Source organism: Hevea brasiliensis, chromosome 15 (genome assembly GCF_030052815.1).
Source record: "Hevea brasiliensis isolate MT/VB/25A 57/8 chromosome 15, ASM3005281v1, whole genome shotgun sequence".
Classification (NCBI taxonomy): Eukaryota; Viridiplantae; Streptophyta; class Magnoliopsida; order Malpighiales; family Euphorbiaceae; genus Hevea; species Hevea brasiliensis.
The window spans coordinates 53,920,264-53,943,808 of record NC_079507.1 but is presented as its reverse complement, the minus strand read 5'-3'; the positions used below and the strand labels follow the sequence as shown (position 1 = coordinate 53,943,808).

Below are 23,545 nucleotides of genomic sequence, written 5' to 3'. Positions count from 1 at the left end.
CTATTGTTTTGTAATTATTTGACAAATATATATATATATATATATATATATATATATATATATATATATATATATATATATATAACTTTTTTTTTTAAATTTCATTCCCTTGCAATTTTAATAATTAAATATATTAATAATTTATTATATTAGTATGTTAATTTAAATTATTTCTATTATTATTATTATATAAATTTTTTTATTTATTATTTTATATAAAATATATTAATATTTATTTTTCATTAATACAAATAAAATTATTATAAAAAATTTTCAATTTTAAACTTTTTTAAAAATAATTAAATGTTATTATTTAAAAATTTTAATTTGATATCTAAATTATTTAAAAAAAACATATTAAAATTTATTTTTTTAATAATTATTTATAAAATATATAAAAATATTAATTATAATGAAGTATTATTATTAATAATTTTATAATATTTATTAAATATTATATCGATTTAATTTTGATTTAACCTTAATTAAATTTTAAATTTTTAATTCTCTATTTTCATTGATTTTATGATTAGTCCAAGTCTGAAAACCTTAAAGAGAAATTACAAAAAAGAAAAACCAAAAAGTAAAAGTGCCAATAAAGGCAAATCAAATCATTAACAATAATGAAACCAAAATCATTAGATTCCTCAAATTTTGATTAAAATTAGAAGTTATTGGTACGAGGATTTGTTGGGAAAAGTTTAGTAAAATCCAATTTTAACAAAAAAAAAAAGTTTAATTAAATTTTTGTTATATTTTAATTATAGATTTATTTTTGTATTTCTCAATTTAATTCAATTAGTTTAATTAAAAAATAAACCAACTAAACTTACTTTTAATAATATCCCTTTAAGAGTTATTATTTCCCAATTTTCTCACTAGGGCTGAAAATCTGAAACACGAAATTTATATAATTATTGAAGTGTGCCAATAACATAATTATTTTATTTTATGAGTTACAGAATATAATATGATTAGTATTAAATTATATTGTATTAATTTAAAATAATATAATTTATTTATCACATAATTGGATTCATTTAATTTGATTTAACTACTAATATAATTCATCTGACACATTTTGACATAATTTAATATTTTTAATCTTTATAAAATTCCTTATTACATGAAATTTACACAATTTTATTTATGCATAAATTTAATATATATATATATATATCTGTAAAATCTAATATAAAACGATGAAGTGATATGTTAATATGTAAATAATCAACATTTAAACTAAAAAATTACATCCGGAAGGAAAGGATGTAGCCCTGCAAGAAGAAAGCCACACCCAAAAAAAAAAAAAAAAAAAAAGCTTCTTCATTGGACATCTATTATTTAGAGGGAAGGATGCATGCAGGAAGCACGTCGCTAGCTTCACCTGATTTAAGAGGCCCTTAGTGCAGTAGAATCCCAAAGGTTTCGAACAACCCAGCAAGACTCCAAGCAAAACATGGGAAGTGCAAGAGCATGGCACCAAGAATGGTAGAACTTATAGGGGAAGAAAACAAAAAAGGGAAGAGAGAGTCCGTGTGATTTCTCATTCAATTCTCTTTTAGTCAGAGTGATAGGCGACAGTATAAGGATGGGTAGCCAACTCTTGTACAATTAAAATCTCTCTTCCTCAGTTGAAGCTCCATCAGTGATTTGAACACACTCACAATTTGCATGCAAAGTACCTAACAACATGTAGATGTAAGCAGATCCCTCTCTTTTATACTTTCGATTTACCTTAAAAAAATCTTATTTATTCACACCAATTAACCTCGGAGAATGGAGAGAGAAGAAATCCAAATATCTGAACATGGGACATGCCGTCCCCCATCCAAAAGGGATAGGAGAAGGCCTCAATTAGGCAAAGAAAAAATGATTGATTCTGCACAAGAAACGAGAAGATGAGAGAAAATATTTCTCTAGAAGGAATTATAGAGAGAAAATAACTAGAATTATAGGGAAAGCTTGTTTGAATAGCTAAAAACACTATAACATACGTAGACATTTTTTGTTTAGAATTATCGTTATGGCTAAAACATAAATAGATATAAAAAAATGAGATCCACGTATTTATGTTTTAAGTTAATTTTCCCATTTCAATTGAGCATCTGTGTTGATGCGCAGCTTTTTCTAACATATCAGTATGGGGCCCAACTATTAGAGCTCTCTTGGACCCAAATAATTGATCCATCGACCATGATCAGCCCAATGGCCAACCCACTAAACCACGACCACCCTCTCTTTCTCAATTGGTCTGTGCGATTCTGCTCTCCAACTGAAAGCAAAGCTCGCGCGCTGTCGTTTTCATCATCTTTCTTCCTTCCCTCCCTCCGCCCTCTCTCCATTTCCAATCAAAATTTCACAACTCGCTTCAATTTCTCCATGTTCCGGTCATAAAAAATACCCTCTAAAGCTAAACTCCTATCTCTGCTTGTTCACTCAAACTAAACTTCAAATCTTGGTCTCAGCATAGACCAAGATGGATATACTCTTCGCTCAGATCCAAGCGGATCTCCGCTCGAATGATGCTTTACGCCAATCCGGTGCTCTCCTCCAAGCTCTCCAGCAGTCCGCTGCTGGCCGCGACATTTCCGTCATCGCCAAGACTGCTGTCGAAGAGATCGTCGCTGCACCAGCATCCGCCGTCTGTAAAAAGCTCTCTTTTGACTTGATTCGATCCACGCGCCTCACCGCCGATCTCTGGGACTCCGTCTGCACTGGTGTTCGTGCTGATCTCCATTTCCCTGATCCGGACGTCACTGCTGCCGCTGTCTCAATTCTCGCTGCTATGCCTTCATACTCGCTCTCTAAACTGATAATGGATTCCAATACTGAAATCTCCGCTTGCTTCGATTCTATTAGTGATAATTTGCGCTTTTCCATTACTGAAACCCTTGGTTGCATTTTGGCGCGGGATGATATGGTGACTCTTTGTGAAAACAATGTGAATTTGCTCGATAAGGTCTCGAACTGGTGGGCGCGAATTGGGCAAAACATGTTGGATAAATCCGATGCCGTTGCCAAAGTCGCGTTTGAATCAGTTGGGAGGTTGTTTCAGGAGTTTGATTCGAAGAGAATGAGCAGATTAGCGGGCGATAAGTTGGTGGATAGTGAAAATTCTTTGGCGATTAGGTCTAATTGGGTTTCGTCGATGGTGGATTTTGTTTGGAAGAGGAGAAATACTTTAATGTCAAGGTCATTGATCTTACCAGTGGAGAACTTCAGGGCTACTGTGTTCCCACTCGTGTATTCAGTAAAGGCTGTGGCATCAGGGAGCGTGGAGGTGATCAGGAAGGTTTCGAAGGCGGCAGCTAGTGGCGCCAATGGTAGTGTGGTGGATTCCAATGCAGAGAAGTTAGTTGGAGTTTCAGATGTGGTCACACATTTGGCCCCCTTCTTAGCGTCGTCGTTGGATCCAGCATTGATTTTTGAGGTGGGAATTAATATGTTGTATTTGGCTGATGTGCCTGGAGGAAAGCCGGAGTGGGCTTCACAGTCTATCATTGCCATTTTGATGCTTTGGGATAGACAGGAGTTTTCTTCGGCGAGGGAGAGTATTGTTAGAGCGGTTGTTACAAATCTGCACCTCCTTGAACTTCATATGCAGGTATGATTTGGATTCTTCTGTTTAATTGAAGAATCTCAAACGTTTTTCTTATATGGGGAGTTGTGAACTAGAATAATTCATTCTGCTTCTTAATGGTTGGCACACAATTTCTTATATGGGGACTTGTAAACTAGAATAACAACTGCAAGTTCTCTACATTCTGCTTCTTAATGGTTGGCACTCTAGGAAGCAGAAATGCTTTGTTGAGACTCTGAGTTTTTGAGCTAAATTGTTGAATAATTTCTTCACCAAATGAATTTCAATGAAGATGTAAGGAAAACCATTTGAAAAGACATTTGTTGGTACACTAAGCAGCAGAAGAAGTTACAGATTCTGTTAGCAATAGCTAAATGAGTTTTGATAATAGTTCACACAGAAATGTAATCAGGTATGTTAAGAATAGTTGCAAATTCTTGAGACTTCTCTCTAACTCTTCCTCTCCCTAAATTCCCTGAACCCTCTCTCTCTCTCATTTCCTTTTCTCTCCTTTTCCTGGGTGAAAACATCATTTGTATCAGTTATATCCACTAGATATAAGAACATTTTGAAGATATACAAAATTATTTTGTTGTTGGTTTTTTTTTTTTTTTTTTAATTGACATTGTCAAGTTTACGTTTGAAGGTTTCATTGTTTAAAAGGCTGCTTCTGATGGTGAGAAATTTGAGGGCAGAATCAGACCGTATGCATGCTTTAGCATGTATTTGTCGGACAGCTCTATGTGTTGACCTTTTTGCTAAGGAAAGTGTACGAAGAGGTCAGAAACCTCTTGCAGGCACTGACATTGCTTCTCTTTTTGAGGATGCGAGAGTGAGGGATGATCTCAATAGTGTGACAAGTAAAAGCTTATTTCGGGAGGAGTTAGTGGCATCACTGGTGGAAAGTTGCTTCCAGTTGTCTCTTCCTTTGCCTGAACAAACAAACTCAGGAATGGAGAGCAGAGTGATTGGAGCTTTGGCTTATGGAACTGGTTATGGTGCACTGAACTGGACAGAGCCGGCTTTGGAAGTAGTGGAAGTTTGTAGGCCTTGTGTCAAATGGGATTGTGATGGCAGGATCTATGCAATTGATTGCTATCTGAAGTTGCTTGTAAGGCTTTGCCATATTTATGATACCCGAGGAGGGGTAAAAACTGTTAAAGATGGTGCTTCTCAGGATCAGATTTTAAATGAGACAAGACTGCAAAACTTGCAGCGAGAACTTGTGAAGGATCTACGTGAGGTATGTAAGCTGTTATCAAATACTACATTCACTGACAATAAAAGTTAGATGCTAATGCAAAAGTAACTAGCTATTATGTGGTTCGTGCATGATGTGTATCAAATAGGGTTTATGAACTTGAAAAGTTTTAGGTGTTTTCAACACAGACTATTGACCTCTATTTTCATGTTTGGAATGTGGAACATAGGTCTCTGTGTGAATTTTTTTTCCTACAACAGTTATATGATTACTCAGGAACTAGAGAAATGTTCCTTTGGAAGATAACAATATGGATTTAGTGTTATATAATTGTTATTTGTCAAAGGAATATTCTTTCTTTTCTTTAATATTTTACTTGGCTCTTTTGTTTATTTCCTTAATCATATCCATTTTTTCAAAATGCAACATCTTTATTCTCATTTCAATTTTCTTTGGCTCATTTACATTATGTGTGACAATTGCTGTTTTACTTATATGTCAATTTAACAGGTAACTACACCAAGAGTATGTGCCCGTCTTATTTGGGCTGTTGCAGAACATATAAATCTAGATGGTTTGGATCCACTTCTAGCTGACGACCCTGAGGATACCTTGAACATTATTGTATCAAATATCCACAAGGTCTTATTCAACATTGATTCGTCTGCAAATGCATCAAATAGGCTTCAAGATGTTCAAGCAATTCTTTTAAGTGCTCAACGGTTGGGATCACGTGACCCTAGGGCTGGCCAGTTACTAACTAAAGAGCTGGAAGAGTTTAGAAACAGTGGGTTGGCTGATTCTGTCAACAAGCATCAGTGCCGTTTTATATTGCAGAGAATTAAATACGTTCAAAATCATCCGGATAGTAGGTGTGCATTTCATCTTATTGCTATAATTCTGAATTTGAGGGTGTAAAGGTTCAAGCATCATTATTGTTTTGAATTTGCTTATGATGACATATTTCTGAATATTAGTGCAAAAGTACTTGGGGCATATTATTGCTGAAGTGCATTATAATTCTTATCTACATCAAAATAGGTGCCACTTTATTTCTTTCCTTTGCCACTTAATTTCTTGGTTGAGTTGTGCTGGGCTGTATGTTCTATGAAATGGAATTGGGAGGAAGATTTGGCTTCCCTATATCTACATCCATTCATTTTTTACTTGTTTTCTACAGCACTCATTTTCCTTTTCTCGTAAATTAATGGTACTAGCTTTTCTATAATGGATATTGAGATTCAGCAATTTTCTTTTAGGTGGGCTGGCGTCAGTGAAGCCAGAGGGGACTATCCATTTAGCCATCACAAACTTACTGTTCAGTTTTATGAAGCAGCTTCTGCACAGGACAGAAAATTAGAAGGATTGGTTCACAAGGCTATTTTAGAGCTTTGGAGGCCAGATCCTAGTGAATTAACTATTTTGCTGACGAAAGGAATTGATTCTAAATTACTAAAAGTTATGCCTGCTGCATATACTTTGACGGGTAGTAGCGATCCATGCTATGTTGAAGCTTATCATTTGGCGGACTCAAGTGATGGAAGGATCACTTTGCATCTGAAGGTTAAGAATCTTTTCTCACGCATGACTGTTTTTTATGTTACTGTTGAGCAATATTTTTGTGTACTCTGGAACATATCATCTGAAGGTTATCATTCTAAGTGATTTACTCTGTAATTCTCCTTATAACTTCAAGAAGGGAATTATTGGTTATTGGAATTCATTTCGTATTACTTCTTGAATCTAGTTCCTTTGCAGCTATATTTCATCATTAATTTGCTTCCTAGGACCTGTAGGAACTACGGATTGGGTATGTTTGATCTGACATGTGGGTTATTCATCCATATTCTACATTGATAGGAATCTTGTACTTTTATTCCACCAGTGATTTTTCAGTGTGAGGGTTTCTACTGTTAAACTAGGTCCTGGGTTTATGTTCAGATCAGTGCATTAGTATATACTGTTTCAGCAGTACGTGCTATCATTTGTATTCCAGTTAAATGGGGTTGCTGAATGGGCTGCCTTATTTTCATTTTATGTTGATGGTATTCTCTTTGTTAATTTAATGAACTATTTGCAGGTCTTAAACTTGACTGAACTTGAACTCAATCGAGTGGATATTCGGGTTGGGTTATCTGGTGCATTATATTTTATGGATGGATCTCCTCAGGCTGTGCGGCAGCTACGTAATCTTGTTTCACAGGTAGCCTTTGTGCCTTGCTTTGAAAGGCTTCTTCGCTGAAACATTTCTCATATTCTTTTTACGCATCTCCATTTGCAGCACCATTTCATTTTTTCTTGGTTGATGTTCTTTATTGCTATTCTGTTCAAGAGGATTTCCAACTACTAATTGCTTTTTTTCCCAAATTTTGCTTAGGATCCTGGGGACTTTTTTCCTAAATGGTTGCCATGTTCTAGACTTCTAGTAGTTACTTAATTCAGTTTTTCATGATTTGTACTGTTAAGGTCACAGAAAATCTTATTTTAATGATTTATTCTATGCGTTATCTTGCAACTCTGTTTCTGAGGTAGCACCTGATCTGTGTAATTACTTTCACAAGTAATATATATATATATATATATATATATATAGTTTACAGCTTTGTATTTTTTTTTTTTCTTGAAATGGTTATCTACTTTTGGGATGTTAAGGGGACAGTCTGCCAGTGAAAATTTGGAGTCTAGGAGGTTTTTATAGGAATACTCCTTTAGTATTCCTATGTAACCCCCTCCTCCCCACAGGAAAAAAAAAAAGATTGCACATGTTTCTATAGAATACAGATTCAATTTCTAGGCCCTGAATGCCATAATATTTCTCCCACTTATTGCTAATATTATTGTTCTCCTTTGTACTCCAACTTATTAGATTTTCTGATTCTTACACATGATAGGATCCAGTACTCTGCAGTGTGACAGTGGGTGTATCCCACTTTGAAAGATGTGCCCTTTTTGTTCAAGTCTTATACTACCCATTCTATGGAAGTGGTGCAATAGGAGATTATGATGGTGATTATACTGAGGAGGATCCTCAAATCATGAGGCAGAAGAGAAGCTCAAGACCAGAACTAGGAGAACCTGTGATTTTGAGGTGTCAGCCTTACAAAATTCCATTGACTGAACTTCTTTTGCCGCACAAAATATCACCTGTTGAGTTCTTTCGCTTATGGCCTAGTTTACCAGCTGTAGTAGAGTATACTGGCACATATATGTATGAAGGAAGTGGCTTCAAGGCTACTGCTGCACAGCAGTATGGATCTTCTCCTTTTCTTAGTGGACTTAAATCTTTGTCTTCCAAGCCTTTCCACAGTGTTTGTTCCCACATCATCAGGACAGTGGCAGGATTTCAGGTAGGATCTTTTCTTTCTTGATGTTTGAAATCATTGTTTCCTTGCATTTGCCTTTATGTTTGTTGTAGTTGTGGACCATTAGAGCCAAGTCCTGTCAATAATATAGTTTCTCCTTCCGTATTGATTGCACTGAAAAATAATCGATATTTTAGAGGATTGAAAAATAACTTATTTGCCAAACAAAGATGTATAAACTACTTCATACATGGTAAATTCTGTTGTTGAACAGCTTTGCTATGCTGCAAAAACTTGGTTTGGGGGCTTTGTGGGTATGATGGTTTTCGGGGCCAGTGAAGTTAGCAGAAATGTGGATCTGGGTGATGAGACGACCACCATGTTGTGCAAATTTGTTATCCGAGCATCTGATGCATCTATTACTAAGGAGATTGAATCAGACTTACAGGGTTGGTTGGATGACCTTACTGATGGGGCTGTCGAGTACGTGCCTGAAGATGAAGTGAAGGAGGCTGCTGCTGAGAGGCTTAGGATTTCAATGGAACGGATAGCCTTGTTAAAAGCAGCCCAACCGCCTCCTAAAACTCCAAAATCTGATGATGAAGAGGAAGAGGAAGCTGAGGATGAGAAGGAAAAGAATGGCGAAAAGAAAGATGGTGAGAAAAATGGTAAACCTAAAGGAACCTTGTCAAAGTTGACTGCAGAGGAGGTTGAGCACATGGCCCTTCAAGCAGCTGTGCTCCAGGAGTGGCACATGCTTTGCAAAGAGAGAAGCACCCAAGTTAATTGATGCCTTTTGCTCTAAAAAAATGGTTTGCTTATATATTTTGTATTATCTTGTAATCTAATTTTCATACTTGGAATAGGTAGAAGAAAATTTGGATATAGAGAGAGCTTCTTTCTTTTTTGTGATTTTTTATTCTTTTCTTTTGGGGATAGTCCCTTGTATATCTTGTACCGGCTAGGCATTGTTTCATTGCTAGTTGCGAGGAACTAAACGAAATGAGTTGTAACGTTCATAGCAGTAGCCTCATAATTTTCATTTGGGTACTGAGTTGTATTTGGAATTTGTTCAATGGGTACGTGATGCGTTTCTCATATTTGAGCTATTGCTTTTCGTCTACCGTACCCTCATCATTCATTCTTGGTGGAATGCTGTATTACGCAATGGTTGTAGTGTCTTTACATTTTTCTCTATCTTGTAAATTGTACTTCAATACATCTGGTAAGGCTTGCATGTTTGCACACACCTTAGGTTGTGTTTGGATTGAAGGAAAATAAGGGAGGAAGGAAAATTTAAGAGGAAAATAATATTATTTTTTACTCACTTGTGTTTTGTTAGAGAATAAAATAAGGAGGAAAGAAAATTTTGAAAGGAAAATAATAGTTGGATTTTACTCTCATTTTCTCTCCAAATTAGGGGGAAAGTGATTAAAATTATAAAAGCATTTCTATATTTTCTAAGTTCTTTTTAAATATTTAAGAATAGTATTGTAATTTTACTCTTTAAAAAAGCAACTTTCTTCTCAATATTTTTCCTCTTAAACCAAACATAAAATAAAAAAATTATTATCTTCTCTAATCATTACATTCTTTTATTTTCCTTCCATTATTTTCTTTCATCCCATCTCAACATAGTGTTAATGTTAACTTCTTGATTGAACCTTTGACTTGGACCATCTAATTGAATTGCCAACAAGGCTGAAAAAAGATCAAGCTATTTGCAAACTACTCGAAATTAAGATTGATAAAACTTTGATTTGATTTGACTTGTCTAGAAAATGAGTCGAGCTCGACTTTTAAATTCATTTAATGAATGAGCAGACCTTGAACTTAATAATATTCGATTTGTTAGGACTTATGAGTTGACTCATAAATAGGCTCGTGAACATATTTATTTATAAAAATATTTATATTATTGTATTTTATTATATTATAAATATTTATTTTTTTATATAGAAATGTTCTAAAAATAATATATTATTTAAAATTATGATATAATCAACATAAAAAATATATTTATTAAATATAGTTTTTTTAATTTAAATTTAATTTTTTATAAAAAATAAATTATTTTTATACAAGAGCTAATCAAAATTACTTAATTTGAATTTCATAACTATAAAATTAAAACTTAAATGAGTAGAACTACTAGAAACTCAGTTCCGTAAAAAGTTTAGTTTAGTACAATTCAGTTTGTTTAGAGCTTGTTCTCTAAATGAGATAAGATTGAATTTATAGATATTCGGCTCGAGTTCGAAAGTTGAATTCGAGTTCAGCTTGAGTTCGAAAAAATTTTGACGAACTTAGCCTGAACTCTTTAAAACTTGGCTTGGTTCATTTACGGCCCTAATTGCCAAAACTATGATTCTTTCAAAATGCAGCTCACTTCTATGATAATTTTATTATTGAGTGCTTCCAAGAATGAAAGACATTCAATTTACAGCTTTGTTTTTTGGTAGGACATTCAATTTACAGCTTTAATGCATCAGACGACTTACAGTTTTCTGATGTACAAAAAAGATAGATAAAAATCAATAATCTAATGAGGACGAGCACCTGTATAAAAATAAAACATGGTTGAACATGACTAAACTGGCTTTTTATCACACTGTCAGAGTAAAAAAGGGGGCTTTGACATATGTACTAATTTCCCCTGGTCGAACAAAGGGCAAAAATTTTCCATCTCATTGAACATGGAGCAGATAAAACAAACTATGAGCCTAGCATCGTTTACCATGTCTTGCCCAAAACCCTCCTGCTCTCCTCCTCATACGTTGAATTTCTGAGGAACTGTGTCAAAGTCATCAAAGTCAAATCTCTGAGTAAACAAGGTTGGCCAATACCAACTATAAGAATTAAACGGGTAAACCAAAGTATGGCTCACCTTTTCTAGGTGCAAGGAATCACATGACATGAGTTCATCCATTGCAGTTAACATTTTAGGCAGTTGCATTATCCTGTGACAACAAAGGAGAATAGTTATGGATTAATATATGATGAACTGCTTTGTTGCAACTTTGCAACCATGCCATTAGCCATCAATGTTCAATCCTAGGTTACCTGAGGCATGGCCTTGGATCACTCTGGTACAAGGAACAAACGAAACAAAAAAAACTCTGGTACAGAAACCACTACTTACGGAAATTAAAAAAAAAAAGAGAGAGGGGAGGGTTTGACAACGATGGAGGTAGTTGGATGTATTTCTGGTGGAAAAAAATAGAAAAATGGAACGATTTGATGGGATGAGTAATTGGATGCCTTTTATGAGTCCTATTTTCTTTATTTGTAAGTAACTTTTATGAAAACAAGTGATTGCGTGTGATAATTATCAAAATTTAAGTCCAATCCAATTGCAAATTGCACTCAAGTGGAGAGTGTTGGAGTCCTATGTTTGTAAAGAGAATATAAGGAGGAGCCAAATTCAATTGGCTTAAGCAATTTTGGTAGAGACAAACTAAGCTAAACAATCTTCGGCACACTCCACGGTTAGAAAAATTTCACATGCTTGAGTTTTAATATTTGTGATTGCTTTGTTGCTTTCATTTGCATTGTCTTACAGTATCAGTAATCTTTTATGCCTTTTTCTTTTCCTGTGCTGAAAATCATCACTGAATCTTCTCAAGCCTACATTTCAATTATTTTGTGCAAGAATATCTCCCTGTGCGAAGCCTTTATAGTCTATTATTATAATTCTACCATGTTGTAAAACTGAAATGTTGCATTCTGGTGTCTGGGATTCTAGAATGCTACAATTCCATTTTCAACTTTCAAGCCTGTATGAATGGCATATGATGTTTTCAGTTTTGTTATAGCAAACCAGAACTGTATGAAACATATCCTGAAGATGAAATTTAAGTTCTTACCTCCTGCTGTGTAAAATGGGCATAAGGTTCCTCTAGGGATATGTTAAGCAATTTCTGGACAAATCATATGGTTTGTTGTATTGTAAGATTTTTATCTTATTTCCCATGGATTGTGGCTTGGTAAGAAAAAGAAGAATGGTTTCAAGTTCTTTTGCTCAGAAAGAGAGAGTTAAAAAACTAAAAGATGAAGGGCAGAAATTGGTGTTTCTGCACCAGTTTTGTGACGCTCAGTTCTGGAACAAAATGATAAGTATCAGGTGTTGCATTAGTTGTTTGTCAACTGGGTCTTGATGGTCAGAGTGGAAGTGATCCATCAATGGAAACTGCCATGGAAAGAGAACGGAGGATACTCATCGAGAAAGTTGTGAAGCAGCATGAGGATGTTGATGATGATGATGGATCATCAAATGATTAGAATTTTAGTAGTTTTTCTTCGGTTTTTGTGAGGAAGGATAGTAAAATTGTACTTTATGCAACCCAAGCGTGGTTCTGTTGATGCTAGTACATGCATTTTGGTTACGATGTGCTTAAGGTTGTCATATTATCAGTTATTCTCAATAAGAGTGTTTTATTGAATTATTTTATTATGTTGGTTCGATTTTGATTTTTCCCTAAGAATCACACTGAAATCATATCAAACTAAAATTGAATCAAAAATTGATTATATATATATATATATATATTTTAAAGATTATATAATTAAAAATATATTGAATTATTTTATTATGTTGGTTAATTTTTTTTAATTTTTCAAGAGTGAAAAGTTCAATTTTGGTTTGAATCAAACTGATTAAAATCAATCTTGTTGGATTTCAATCATGTTTAAGATTGTTCTAATCAAATCTAAGCTTGACTGATCTTGATCCAAACTCGGACTATCCCTACTTTTACAGTATGTTTGGGAGGAAATTTGTTAAGGTAAGTATGAGTTTCTAAAGCAAGAGATTTATTTGAGAGGAAGGTTTTTTTACCAAAACCTCACTTTTTTTACTCACTAAATTGATGAGTTTGAGAGATTTTAATACCTTACCTTTCATTATTATTTTAGTTTATTTTGCTTTATTTACTCTGTTTGGGAAGAGATGAAGTAAAATTATTTTTATAGTAAAGTTTTTCAAAGTAAGATTTTTCATAGTTTTTAAAGGGACCAAATATAGGCTTAAAAACTTTCATACACTCTATCCAAATGTGCTGTTCATCAAAAGAGTTCTGTTAATTTCCCAGTCATCGAAATTGCCTAGGCTGCACGGAGAAGGAATAATTCAATGCCAATTATGCTTTCGGCAAGAAGAGGCATTTTCCCGCCTCCATCCTATCTAAAAATGCTTATGTGAGATTGTTTTGGGGCTGTAGTACTTTCCCTTTCTTATTTGCTGCTTCTTTAAGTTATTACGCAGAAATAATAGTTTGCATAGCTCTAATCTGAAATCATTTCTTGGCTTTTAGTACAATGAAACTTCATGTTAAGTTTAGTGAAAAAAAAAAAAGAAAGAATAGTCATTTTTGCCTGTTTTGTGCTTGCTTGAGGCATGCACTCTGTCATGACCCAACCTATGGGCCGGACCGGCACTAGGACCTGGGCCAGCTTAAAGCCCCCGAGGCCCGTAGTAAGCCTAACTATTCCTCAAATCCATAACCAGGCCCACAATTTAGGCCCAATATGCATATAAAATAATTTAAATCAAACTGTTATAATTTCATTTCGGGCCAACTTAGCCTAGAAATTTTCAGAAACTAAAATCAGGGGAGCCCAGCTCAACCCTGTTACCTCACTTACAAACTGTTTAAATACCATACAAATCTTCATTTATTAATCTTAAAAATTTAAATTAACTCAACCTCTACCAAGGTCCACACTATTTCTAACACATGCGGAGTTCTAGATTTTAAATTTAGAAAAGAAAGTAAAACAATTAAATAATTGACGTTAAACCTGCGAGGAAGAAAACAGGTTGCTCTGTAAAATAACTCCTCCTGTGGCCTGAAAAAATATTGAACAGGAGTGAGCGTTCGACTCAGAGAGTAAAATATCAATTTTAACCATAATCTCTATAACTATCTAAAACTAATGCACCCTGTAGAGTGAAATGCAACATCAACAACATTTTCACATCATAACATCAAAAAGGTAATTTGAAGCACTCACACACCCAGTAATGTCAATCATAATATATGGGAGCTGATCCCCTATACAGCTCTCTTAAATCCAACCTGGTGCCAGCGAAGAACTCAAGCCGGACTTTCGCTTAATAAACCAAATCGGGGGTCCCAGCGAAGAACTCAAGCTGTGACTACCCCCCGAAGGATCGGGTCCCAGCGAAGATCTCAAGCCGTGACTACCCGTCCTATCCATAGTCCACACCACATCACACGCATGCCAACGCACGCACACTGCTCCAAATTACCACAACAACATCCATGGCACTTTAACAGTTATGAATGCAACATAAATCGTGCCTAGAGTTTAACTACATAAATATATGCATATAAGTGATGCATGGGCATGCTTGAACATATAATAATATCGAAATTACAATTAAAATTAATATTTTACTCACAGTACACCGATGACTATTGTGGCTGCTGGATGCAGAAAATAGCTGACCTCGATCACCTAATAATTAAATTATAAATTTATTAGTATTAAGTTAAGATAAAACTCTAAAGAGACAATAGACAGCCTAATTCATGCCGGAAATCCGGCAGAGTTTCCCCTATACCTGGGACCTACCCAACCTGCAAAAAGACTCAAATAACACTTCTAAATTCTCAATTTTCACAATCACATCTCATCAATATCACATGGCCCCTCCTGAGCCCTCCAAATCAGACAATACTCAAAATCTTAAAAATTACGTTTTAGTCCCTATAATTGACATTTTTCAAAAATCCACTCAAACAAGCTCTAAAAATTCTAAAATTTTGCCCCACGGTCCTTAATAATATTATAAGGCTATTGCAAAAGGACTTATAATTTTTCGATAATCCACAAATATTTTATGAATTTTATTCTAAATCGATATTAGCCGAAAATGAGCAACTTGGAGTTCGGGTTTACCTATGCCAATCGACACTGAACGCGCCCGTAACGCCCAAAATGCTAGGATTGACTGTAATATTGGCCACATTCTGAGACGGGCCGTCGGGCAGCCGGATCTGGCTAAAAATGCAGTCCCGACGCCGGTGAGCTATCCTCGATCCGATCGCACCTAATTTAAGTCCAAATTTTGTTAATAATTATCATAAAATTATTTCTAAATTTTTGAAATCGAAAAAGTTCGAAAATCTCACCAAGCGATCTGGATCGTCCGATTATCGCCTTTTTCAAACAGTGTCCGATCGGAGCGGGACCAGTTCTATCTCGAAGATCTCGTCGTCCTGAGTCCATCGGTGGCCTCGGATTTCCGATCCGACGATTGGATCGCCGGAAAAGTGGCCGGAAAGCCACTGCCGTCACTTTCTCTCTCCTCTTTCTCTCTCTTCAAAACTCGCCGGAAACTCCACTATTTCAGGCATGGCTGGTCGGAAAATGGAGCTGGGTTCGTGGGGAGTTAGTGGCACCTTGGTTCGCCGGCGTTGGTGGCCGGAATCGGCCGGAAAACGGCCCGCTTCTCTCTCTCTCTCTTCTTTCTTTCCTTCCCTTTCTTCTCTCTCTTTCTCTTCCTCCCTGCCGCGTGCTGCCGTGGCTGTCGCCGCCTGACACCGTCCTGAGGTGGGGGAGTGCCACCGGTGCCTCGCCAGCGCTGGTGCTAGTCGGAAGCCAAAGGGAGAAGGTGAGAGGAAGAGGGTGACGCGAGAGAGAGGGGAGAGGGGCTGTTGCGTTTTTAATTTTTGCAGTTTTTTTTTTTTTTTTAACTTCTAATTACACTATTAGTCCCCCAACTTTTCAGGAGTTTGCGATTAGGTCCAAAAATAATTTTTATTATGTTAAAATTTGATAAAATTCTAATAATGATAAAAATAAATATAGTATAGGAAAATTTAATTATTTTATTTTCATTTACTAAATTAACTTTAATTTATTTATTTATTTATTATTATTATTATTATTATTATTATTATTATTTTAAATTTTTGGGTTGTTACACACTCACTAAAATGTTACTAACAAAAACTCCTTCCATCATTCAAAAGTAAAAGGCTAAAAATAATAATAATAATAATAATAATAATAAATAAAATAAGATCACAAATTAGTTATAAAATTGATTGCTAATGGTAGCTAATTTCAATTAGTTGCAATAATCAATTACAAAACTAATTGTTTTTTTTGTAATAAGAGCACAGTTGCAATTGCAATTCCTGTTTGCAATGTTTTATAAATGCATTGAAATATAGAATTCATAGAAAGTGAGCCATATAGCTCCAGATGCCATGCCACCAGATCATCAAGTTACCCGAAAAGATTTAGTCTCAGAAGCAAACTACCCATATTTTATAAATGCATTGAAATATAGAATTCATGGAATGAGCTATATGCCATATCACCAGATCAGCAAGTCACCCGAATAGATATAGTCTCAGAAGCAGACTACCCATTATGTTCGCTGCATTGATATGGTCTTCATCCTACAAAAATTCAAAACGACACCATTTGTTTCTGTACTTCCACTGCAGTTTATGTGCATGCAACATTGGAAGCATAATTTTAGGTACATTTGGATATCAGCAATCAATTGGTCAAAGAAACCTGGCATTGCATTATCATGAAAAATGCTGTCCCAAAAATTTGTTTTTGCCCAGGACAACTTTAGAGCTCCAAACAAGCATAAGAGTCCATTAGTCCCATTTCTCCTGCGAACACACTTTCAGACCTGCTCAAAATGAAATGCACACACTAAATGTTTATAAACCTAAAAGGAATTCATGAACCACGAACACAATATTTCAATTTCTAACTGATGGGGACAGAACCATTCATGGTACGCATCTTTTAGCTCATTTAATTTTGAACTAGTTACTTCTTTCTTTCCTCTTCTTCTAGTACCATTTCCCAATTTTTACTCTGTCACTTCTTCAACTTCTTTCTTTCTGCCTTTTCGTGTATCATTAGCACCTTGCTGTTGCTGCTCAGCCTTTTTCTGAGCTCGAATCATGGCTCGTCTAGCACGCGGCCGCATTTCTCGTACTGTTCTTGGAGGCATTACATATGGCTCAAGTGGCCGATCACCAAAGGGGTGCTCACTTCCAGCAAAAATCCTCAGTTTTCTATCTCTATCCTACATCCATTAATTAAAAAAAAAAAATTCAGTTCTTATAACAATCTACTTATGAAATACTCCAAGCTATGTAATTGAAATTAATAAAGTAGAATTCTAGTTAGTTAAACAAACTTGCAAATTCTATTAATATAGATTCAAGAAATGGCAATGGAATCCAGGCTTACAACCAAAGGTGAGAAAGGGGCACCTAATTGCACTGGCTAAGAGCCTCATTTGATCGAGTTCTAATCCAACAGTCAGCTCTTCATTTATTTCAAAAGAGAAAAAGATCCAGAAAAACATTGATGGAGATCATCTCCCACTATTCTACTAAAAAAAGCCTTCAAAAGTGAGATTTGAAATGCATGAGACTGTAAGTAGTGAAACCCCATATTTTGGAGCTTCCAACCCAGTATGAACCAAAGCTGACCTAAATAAGATTTTAGGCATTATATAAAATTTTCACTATTTTCGATGTTTTGTTAGATCAAGTGAGCTAGGGTTTATGGTTCTCATGTTTGACAGGTTCTCTACCTTTGTTGTTCTCTGTTTTGCACCTGCAAAAACTAGAGTCTGCCTAGACATTAATCTATATGAATGCTGGCTACAGCAGTAGAAAAACATGTAACAATATGGCTCACATATCAGGTGTGATTGAAGACAGAATAATAAGTGAACACTAAACAGAAAGGTAAAAAGCATTTCCACACAATGAAGATATATCAGAAAACAAGATAAAGTAATATTTCGTGTCAATAGAAATGCTTAGTACTAACATCACGCAATTTGTTTCTAGGAAGCATGCGCAAGACTGCTTTGCGAATTACTTCTGTAGGGTCCTTTGCCATCTGATCCTTTAAACTCCTTTCCTTGAGATGGCCCACATACCTTTAGGAAACATATAATTTCAACATTAAGACAGGACTTAATATCAATAAATGCACAAGGTGAGGCGCTAGGTTCCTACTTATGTAAACCACAAGCAGTTCCTTCCAAATGGATAAAAACTGAATGAAACTTTTCTGTGATATATAACAATTTTACTTGGAATTCAGGATAGTTCTCTCAAATTATCATTGTTTACATATTTTAGATATGCTGGACATTTATTTATGGCAATGACAAGTTTGAAACAATCAACAATAAGTAATAACATAATTTGATTATTTATTTCCTTATAACATCTATCATTACATGTTAGCAAAGTTGTCAAAAGCACTAGGCGGCCTTAAGGCGAGAAGGTCCTCCATCGCCCAAGGTCTAGATGCTTGTCTGAGCAAAGAGAGGCGCTAATTTATTCTAAAATAATAAATAATTAAACATACAATGTAAAAAAGTCTAACACATTACACAATCAATAAATTACCAAATTTCATATTCATGTTTCATAATACATTATATGTTTTAAACTTTAAGATCAAAAGTATTCCTCTAATAACAAAAAATGTTAAAAGCAAAAACTACAAAGCACATACTATAATTTAAAATTCTAGATGCAATGTTTAATTTCATTCATTATGTCATGCAAACTCAAAATTCTAATTCTCTAGTCATCGTGTGGATGCCAAAAGGAACAAATCAAGTAAGCTTTTCTCTTTCTCAACTTTTTTTTTTCAATATCTCGCCTAGGGGCGCCTGGTGACGCCTTGCCTAGGTGCGCCTAGTTGAAGGTGCCTCGCCTGGAGGCTTCCTAGGCGAGATGCCTAGATTTCATCGAGTGCTTGGGTGTCTCTTGACAACACTAGTTCTTAGGAAGTCATAAGTAGAAAAGATGACACTTGCCCAGTATGCCAGCGATAAAATTTATCTGTCATCTTTCTCCCTGTAACACATACATCCTTTGCATTAAGCACAATGCACATATCCCCATCATCACGATATGGAGCATACGTAGGCTTATCCTTTCCTTGAATTACTGTTGATATTTGAGATGCTAATCTTCCTAGGACCTATAAGAAAGTGGATAAAGATTACATTTCCAAACTTCAAGAGATAAAGAAAAAAGAATGTGATATCAAACAGTTTGGTTAGAGCAAGACAAGTAAATAAACAAAACAGACTCAACAAAGTAGTTACTTCAGCAAAACTTCCATCCGCCCTCAGTTGGGCTTGTTTCACAAACAATTCACTAAATCACTCTGGTTTTCATTTTCCCAAATCAGAGTAGAAGGACCACCATCATTATTTTTTCTCATTAGAATTGGATAGTAAAGAGAACTTTTTTCTAGCCTACTAGTGATGCAGCCAAGGAAGACTATATTTAAAAATTATTTTTATTTAAATTTTAACTTTAAAATTATGATCTATCATTCAGATTTTATGTTATAATTAGGAAGTTTAAGTCTCTATTATTTAGAAAATTTAATTAGGAAGTAGTATTTTCATTATTTAGGAAATCTATTGTTTAAAATTTCCTAGTTAGTATCGGTTTCATATTCCTAATTAGTGTTTGTTTAGTACTTTCTCGTTTAAGGATTCCTAATCCTAGCACTTTTAGGATGTGTTCGGTAAAAAATTTAAAAAATTAAGAGTCAAATGTTACGCTTATAAGTTTTAATCTTTAAAAAGAGTAATTATTATCCTAGTCCTCCAAGGTTAACATTTAACACCTTAAAAGGGTATAAAGATTAATGAGTTGAAAAGTTAATCTAGTCTCTTTAAGTATCCAAATAACATTAATGAGGGGTTAAAAGTTACAAGGGTAATAATTACCCTCTGTTAACCTTGTACCAAACGCCCCCTTGGGACTATCAATTATGCTACAAACACCTATATCATCTAGGTATTTTAGTAGAGAGCTTATTATTATTGATATTGACAACTAAGAATTAATAAAAATTTGAGATTTATTTCTATTCAGTTTTAAGTGTTCTTTGTGTTCTACATCAATTTGGTGTCAGAACTTCTAATCCATTTATCTATGGAAATTATACAATTGAATTCTTTGGGTTTTTTTTAATTTTATTTTTTTTTTCATGTTCCCCTTTTCTTGATTTTCCCTAAGCCCTCACTACTGCCACAAACAAATCACCACCATCTGGCATCTGCATACCAATCCACCTCACAGTCACCACCTTCTTATAGCACTGCCACCATTAATCAACAATCCAGAACCACGCAATCCTTCCAGCATAAATCCAGCCACCAAAGGCTTCCCAGAAAGTAAGTTCCGTTCAGGTCAAGTTCTGACTCGAATCACTGTCATCCTTGATTTCAACTTCTAAACCTCACTGGAGGTCTGCCGCGCACCAATTTGCTTGCCGCTATTGAAGGATTGCGAGTTGCACTATCCATGTGCAGGTGCCATCACCCTGGGTTGGGTTAGATCCACCCACAAACCTAGTTGATCCCGCACATGTTGCTATGATCCTGTCCACACTTGATTCAAAACATGCTTCCTACCACGTTAACAACCACCACCTACCAGAATATGTGACGGCAACAATTTTTGGCAGCAACCTAACCCTCTAATTTGGTCCTGATTACAATTTTGACATCCGTCTTGGGCATATCACATATCCACTTGAAGAAAAATCTCAAGAAAACAATGAGAGGCGCTTGGATATGATTGAAGCAAAGCTAGAAGCATTATCAAGAGTTATTGAAGATGTAATTAAACCTCAAATGCATGTAATGACAGAAATTCATTGTGAAGAACAAAAAGAGCAATTTGAAGAATCTAAAATTTTGATTGTTGAGACATCACATGTTGAAATTCAAGATAATAAGATTTAGAAAATTTTGAGAAACCTATTCTAGAGAAAAAAGCTTATGAGAATGAGCAATCGATCCTAGGGATCGAAGAAAACCAGATCATTGAGAAGACAAGGGAAGAGGAAAAACAGCACATAGAGAAGACAACGAAAATTGAAGATTTAGCCAATTCTCTTGTTTCTCACTAGTGAATTGAAAAGCCTATCAAGTGTTGTTTTGATTGATTTTATATGTTTAGATGTTTCCAAGGATGTATAAGAATTCTATTGTTTAGAATTTCCTAGTTAGTATTGGTTTTTTATATTCCTAATTAGTATTTGCTAGTATTTTCTTATTTTAGGATTCCTAATCCTAGTACTAGTAGAACTAACAATTATAATATAAATACATATTTTGGTACTAGAAAATCTGAGATTTGTTTCTCTTTCCTTTTGAGTGTTCTACATCAACAAATCAAATCTCACAAAAGCAAATTATGAAAAGGAAGGCAGGAACCACCTGGCCTTTTGCATCAAATACTCTCCATCGCAAACCTTCCAGATTGATACGTCTGAGGCCAGCAAGTGCTTTCTGCAAGCATACACAAAGGAAGTTTATTGATTGGAATCCATTTAATGTCAATTATGAATTATCAAGTCCTAAATCAACACTATACAAGTTAAAGATATGATGCCATCATCAAGGTACAAGTACATTGTATACCACACAATCTTTGAAACACACATTGATAAAGTGTTTTGTCTCCTAAAAGTTACATAATCTGTAGCAAAAAAAAAGTAGAAATGCAGTCAGGAAGCTAGCAATGAAGGGTATTTATCCAATGAGGCTTTCTCCTTTACTGCAGCAGGTGGATTGGTCACTTTAGCTCTTCAACAAGTATTCCCATACAGATATTTAATGAAATGTGAAATTCAAGTTACTTTAAAACCAAGGGCAATTCTAGTGAACTGTATTGCTTTCCTAGAATTATTTATATCCAGATAACAACATTGGTAACAGAAACTAGAACACATCCATACACAGAGAAAACCCATCACAAAACAAAATAGGAGATGATACAAGCTTGAATAGAGAAACTAAACCATTCATCTGAACTATCTGTAAAATTATGAAATACAGCTTAGCTAAGCCATCAATTTCACATATAAGAAAACAAGAAAACAAAAGAGAAAATGCATTTGCTCTAATGTAACAAGTCATACCATTTGTGAAACTATCATCTAGTGGAAAAGTAGAAAACAAAAAGGAAAAAGCATTTTGTAAACAATTCACCTGCTTATGTGATCTTCATCCTTCATCCAATTCACATGGACAAAAATTCTATTAAAATAAAAAAAATGACCTAAATTAACAATTCCCAAAAAAAAATAGGGATTAATTCCCATTTATTGCCATTTCTTGATTGCTTCAAAGTACCAATGCTATCTTTCTGTGGCAGTCATCAAGAAGGAAAGTAAAACAAAATCTTCTTTTTTATATAGCCCAATTTACCTATTCTAACCCAATAATCTCATGAAGCACGACAGGATCTTGCCACACCAGCACCTTTCACCAAAGCATCTTTATCCAAGGTTATATGAATGTGTGTGACGGAAAAGTCATTCAGTTAATTTCACAAATACTTAGCGTGCTCAAAATGGAAGTTTAATTCCACATCGGACTTGGGATCAAAGAATTTGATTTATATATCCAAATACGAAAAAAAAAAAGGAGCATGCAGAGAAATAAGTTACCTTCATGTTGCCATTGAAAGAGGCAGCTGCTTGGGTTGCCATGTCTCCTCTGCACAGTGAGTCTTCTCGTTTCTCACCCAAATATCATTCACCTGAAACATCAAGCAAAGGGCTAATACCCAATTTACCAAGTTATGAAAAAGGCACAAAGACATGTTATGGAAAGGAAAATGGGGTTAGCACTTAAAAACAACATGGATATTACCTTCAGGAGTAGTAAGGTTTGCAAGTTTGCAGACAGGAGAGACGAAAATTCTGACACTCTATAGCAACCAGAGAGATTTCGCTATGGTGGTGGTGCAGAGCAAAAGCTGTGGGCTGGGCTCTTCTTGGCCCAAAGCAAGGCTCAAAAAAAAAAAATATATATATATATATATATTAATTTTTTTTCTTTTTTTTATACTTTAATTTTTTTTAAATACTAAACAAATTAAAAGAAAGAAATAACTGTAAAAAATGGAAAATAATAAACATTCAAAAAATTATCAGTGGCTTTTTTTTTATTATGTCGTGCAAAAAATTCATTTGATATTTGATAAAAAAAATACTAATTTGTTAAATATTAGCTCCATAATTCTTTTTAAATTTGAAATTCAATTAAAAATTAATAAAATTCTTATAAAATTATGAGAATGACAAAGTTAAGAAACAATCATCATCATCACAGTAGTTCTGAATGAAAAGAATAAAAACCACAAGAAGACGAATGTTAGAAAGTGAATCAAAATCTTTTCTGATTTCTTTGATGTTAAAACCAAATAATTCAATGTATATTCATAAACATAGAGGCAGAGGAGTAAATGGGACACCTTACTGATCTAGGCCTTGAATATGGAATCTGAAGTCTCAAAGTTATATCTATTGTACAGAAATTCTTGCAAGATAAAGAACTTTACATAAGCATGGAATCTGAGAGCTTCAGGGGTTGAGAACAGCAATGAGGTG

The 23,545-nt window shown here is 34.7% G+C and overlaps 2 protein-coding genes and 2 long non-coding RNA genes across 4 annotated transcripts; 1 reads left to right on the top strand and 3 right to left on the bottom strand.

Annotated features, from left to right (window-relative positions):
- Nucleotides 1–2,242: 2,242 nt before the first annotated feature.
- LOC110639340 (protein TPLATE) lies at nucleotides 2,243–9,184 on the top strand. Its single transcript, XM_021790240.2, has 7 exons — nucleotides 2,243–3,607; nucleotides 4,230–4,826; nucleotides 5,295–5,656; nucleotides 6,044–6,347; nucleotides 6,865–6,987; nucleotides 7,676–8,131; nucleotides 8,361–9,184. The coding sequence occupies exons 1-7, from the start codon at nucleotides 2,480–2,482 to the stop codon at nucleotides 8,874–8,876; spliced, it is 3,486 nt and encodes a 1,161-aa protein (XP_021645932.2). The 5' UTR covers nucleotides 2,243–2,479; the 3' UTR covers nucleotides 8,877–9,184.
- A 1,281-nt stretch (nucleotides 9,185–10,465) lies between these two features.
- On the bottom strand, nucleotides 10,466–11,126 carry LOC131173775 (uncharacterized). Its single transcript, XR_009144094.1, has 2 exons — nucleotides 10,974–11,126; nucleotides 10,466–10,879 (listed from the first exon to the last, which is right to left on the bottom strand). It is a non-coding gene; the product is annotated as an uncharacterized LOC131173775 (long non-coding RNA).
- Nucleotides 11,127–13,741: 2,615 nt separating this feature from the next.
- On the bottom strand, nucleotides 13,742–14,890 carry LOC131173774 (uncharacterized). Its single transcript, XR_009144093.1, has 2 exons — nucleotides 14,511–14,890; nucleotides 13,742–13,933 (listed from the first exon to the last, which is right to left on the bottom strand). It is a non-coding gene; the product is annotated as an uncharacterized LOC131173774 (long non-coding RNA).
- A 1,738-nt stretch (nucleotides 14,891–16,628) lies between these two features.
- LOC110639350 (uncharacterized) lies at nucleotides 16,629–22,948 on the bottom strand. Its single transcript, XM_021790258.2, has 6 exons — nucleotides 22,806–22,948; nucleotides 22,601–22,692; nucleotides 21,366–21,437; nucleotides 18,936–19,102; nucleotides 17,930–18,041; nucleotides 16,629–17,171 (listed from the first exon to the last, which is right to left on the bottom strand). The coding sequence occupies exons 2-6, from the start codon at nucleotides 22,640–22,642 to the stop codon at nucleotides 16,953–16,955; spliced, it is 612 nt and encodes a 203-aa protein (XP_021645950.2). The 5' UTR covers nucleotides 22,643–22,692; nucleotides 22,806–22,948; the 3' UTR covers nucleotides 16,629–16,952.
- Between the last annotated feature and the right edge of the window lie 597 nt (nucleotides 22,949–23,545).

Excerpts from the sequence above, each read along its gene's own strand:
- LOC110639340 (XM_021790240.2), top strand. The coding sequence starts at position 2,480 with ATGGATATACTCTTCGCTCAGATCCAAGCGGATCTCCGCTCGAATGAT. Across the intron at positions 4,827-5,294 it reads TTGTGAAGGATCTACGTGAG|GTAACTACACCAAGAGTATG; the intron begins GTATGTAAGCTG and ends TCAATTTAACAG. Across the intron at positions 6,988-7,675 it reads TACGTAATCTTGTTTCACAG|GATCCAGTACTCTGCAGTGT; the intron begins GTAGCCTTTGTG and ends TACACATGATAG.
- LOC110639350 (XM_021790258.2), bottom strand. The coding sequence starts at position 22,642 with ATGGCAACCCAAGCAGCTGCCTCTTTCAATGGCAACATGAAG. Across the intron at positions 18,042-18,935 it reads TTTTATCGCTGGCATACTGG|GTATGTGGGCCATCTCAAGG; the intron begins GCAAGTGTCATC and ends TGTTTCCTAAAG. Across the intron at positions 17,172-17,929 it reads CTAGAAACAAATTGCGTGAT|GATAGAGATAGAAAACTGAG; the intron begins GTTAGTACTAAG and ends TAATGGATGTAG.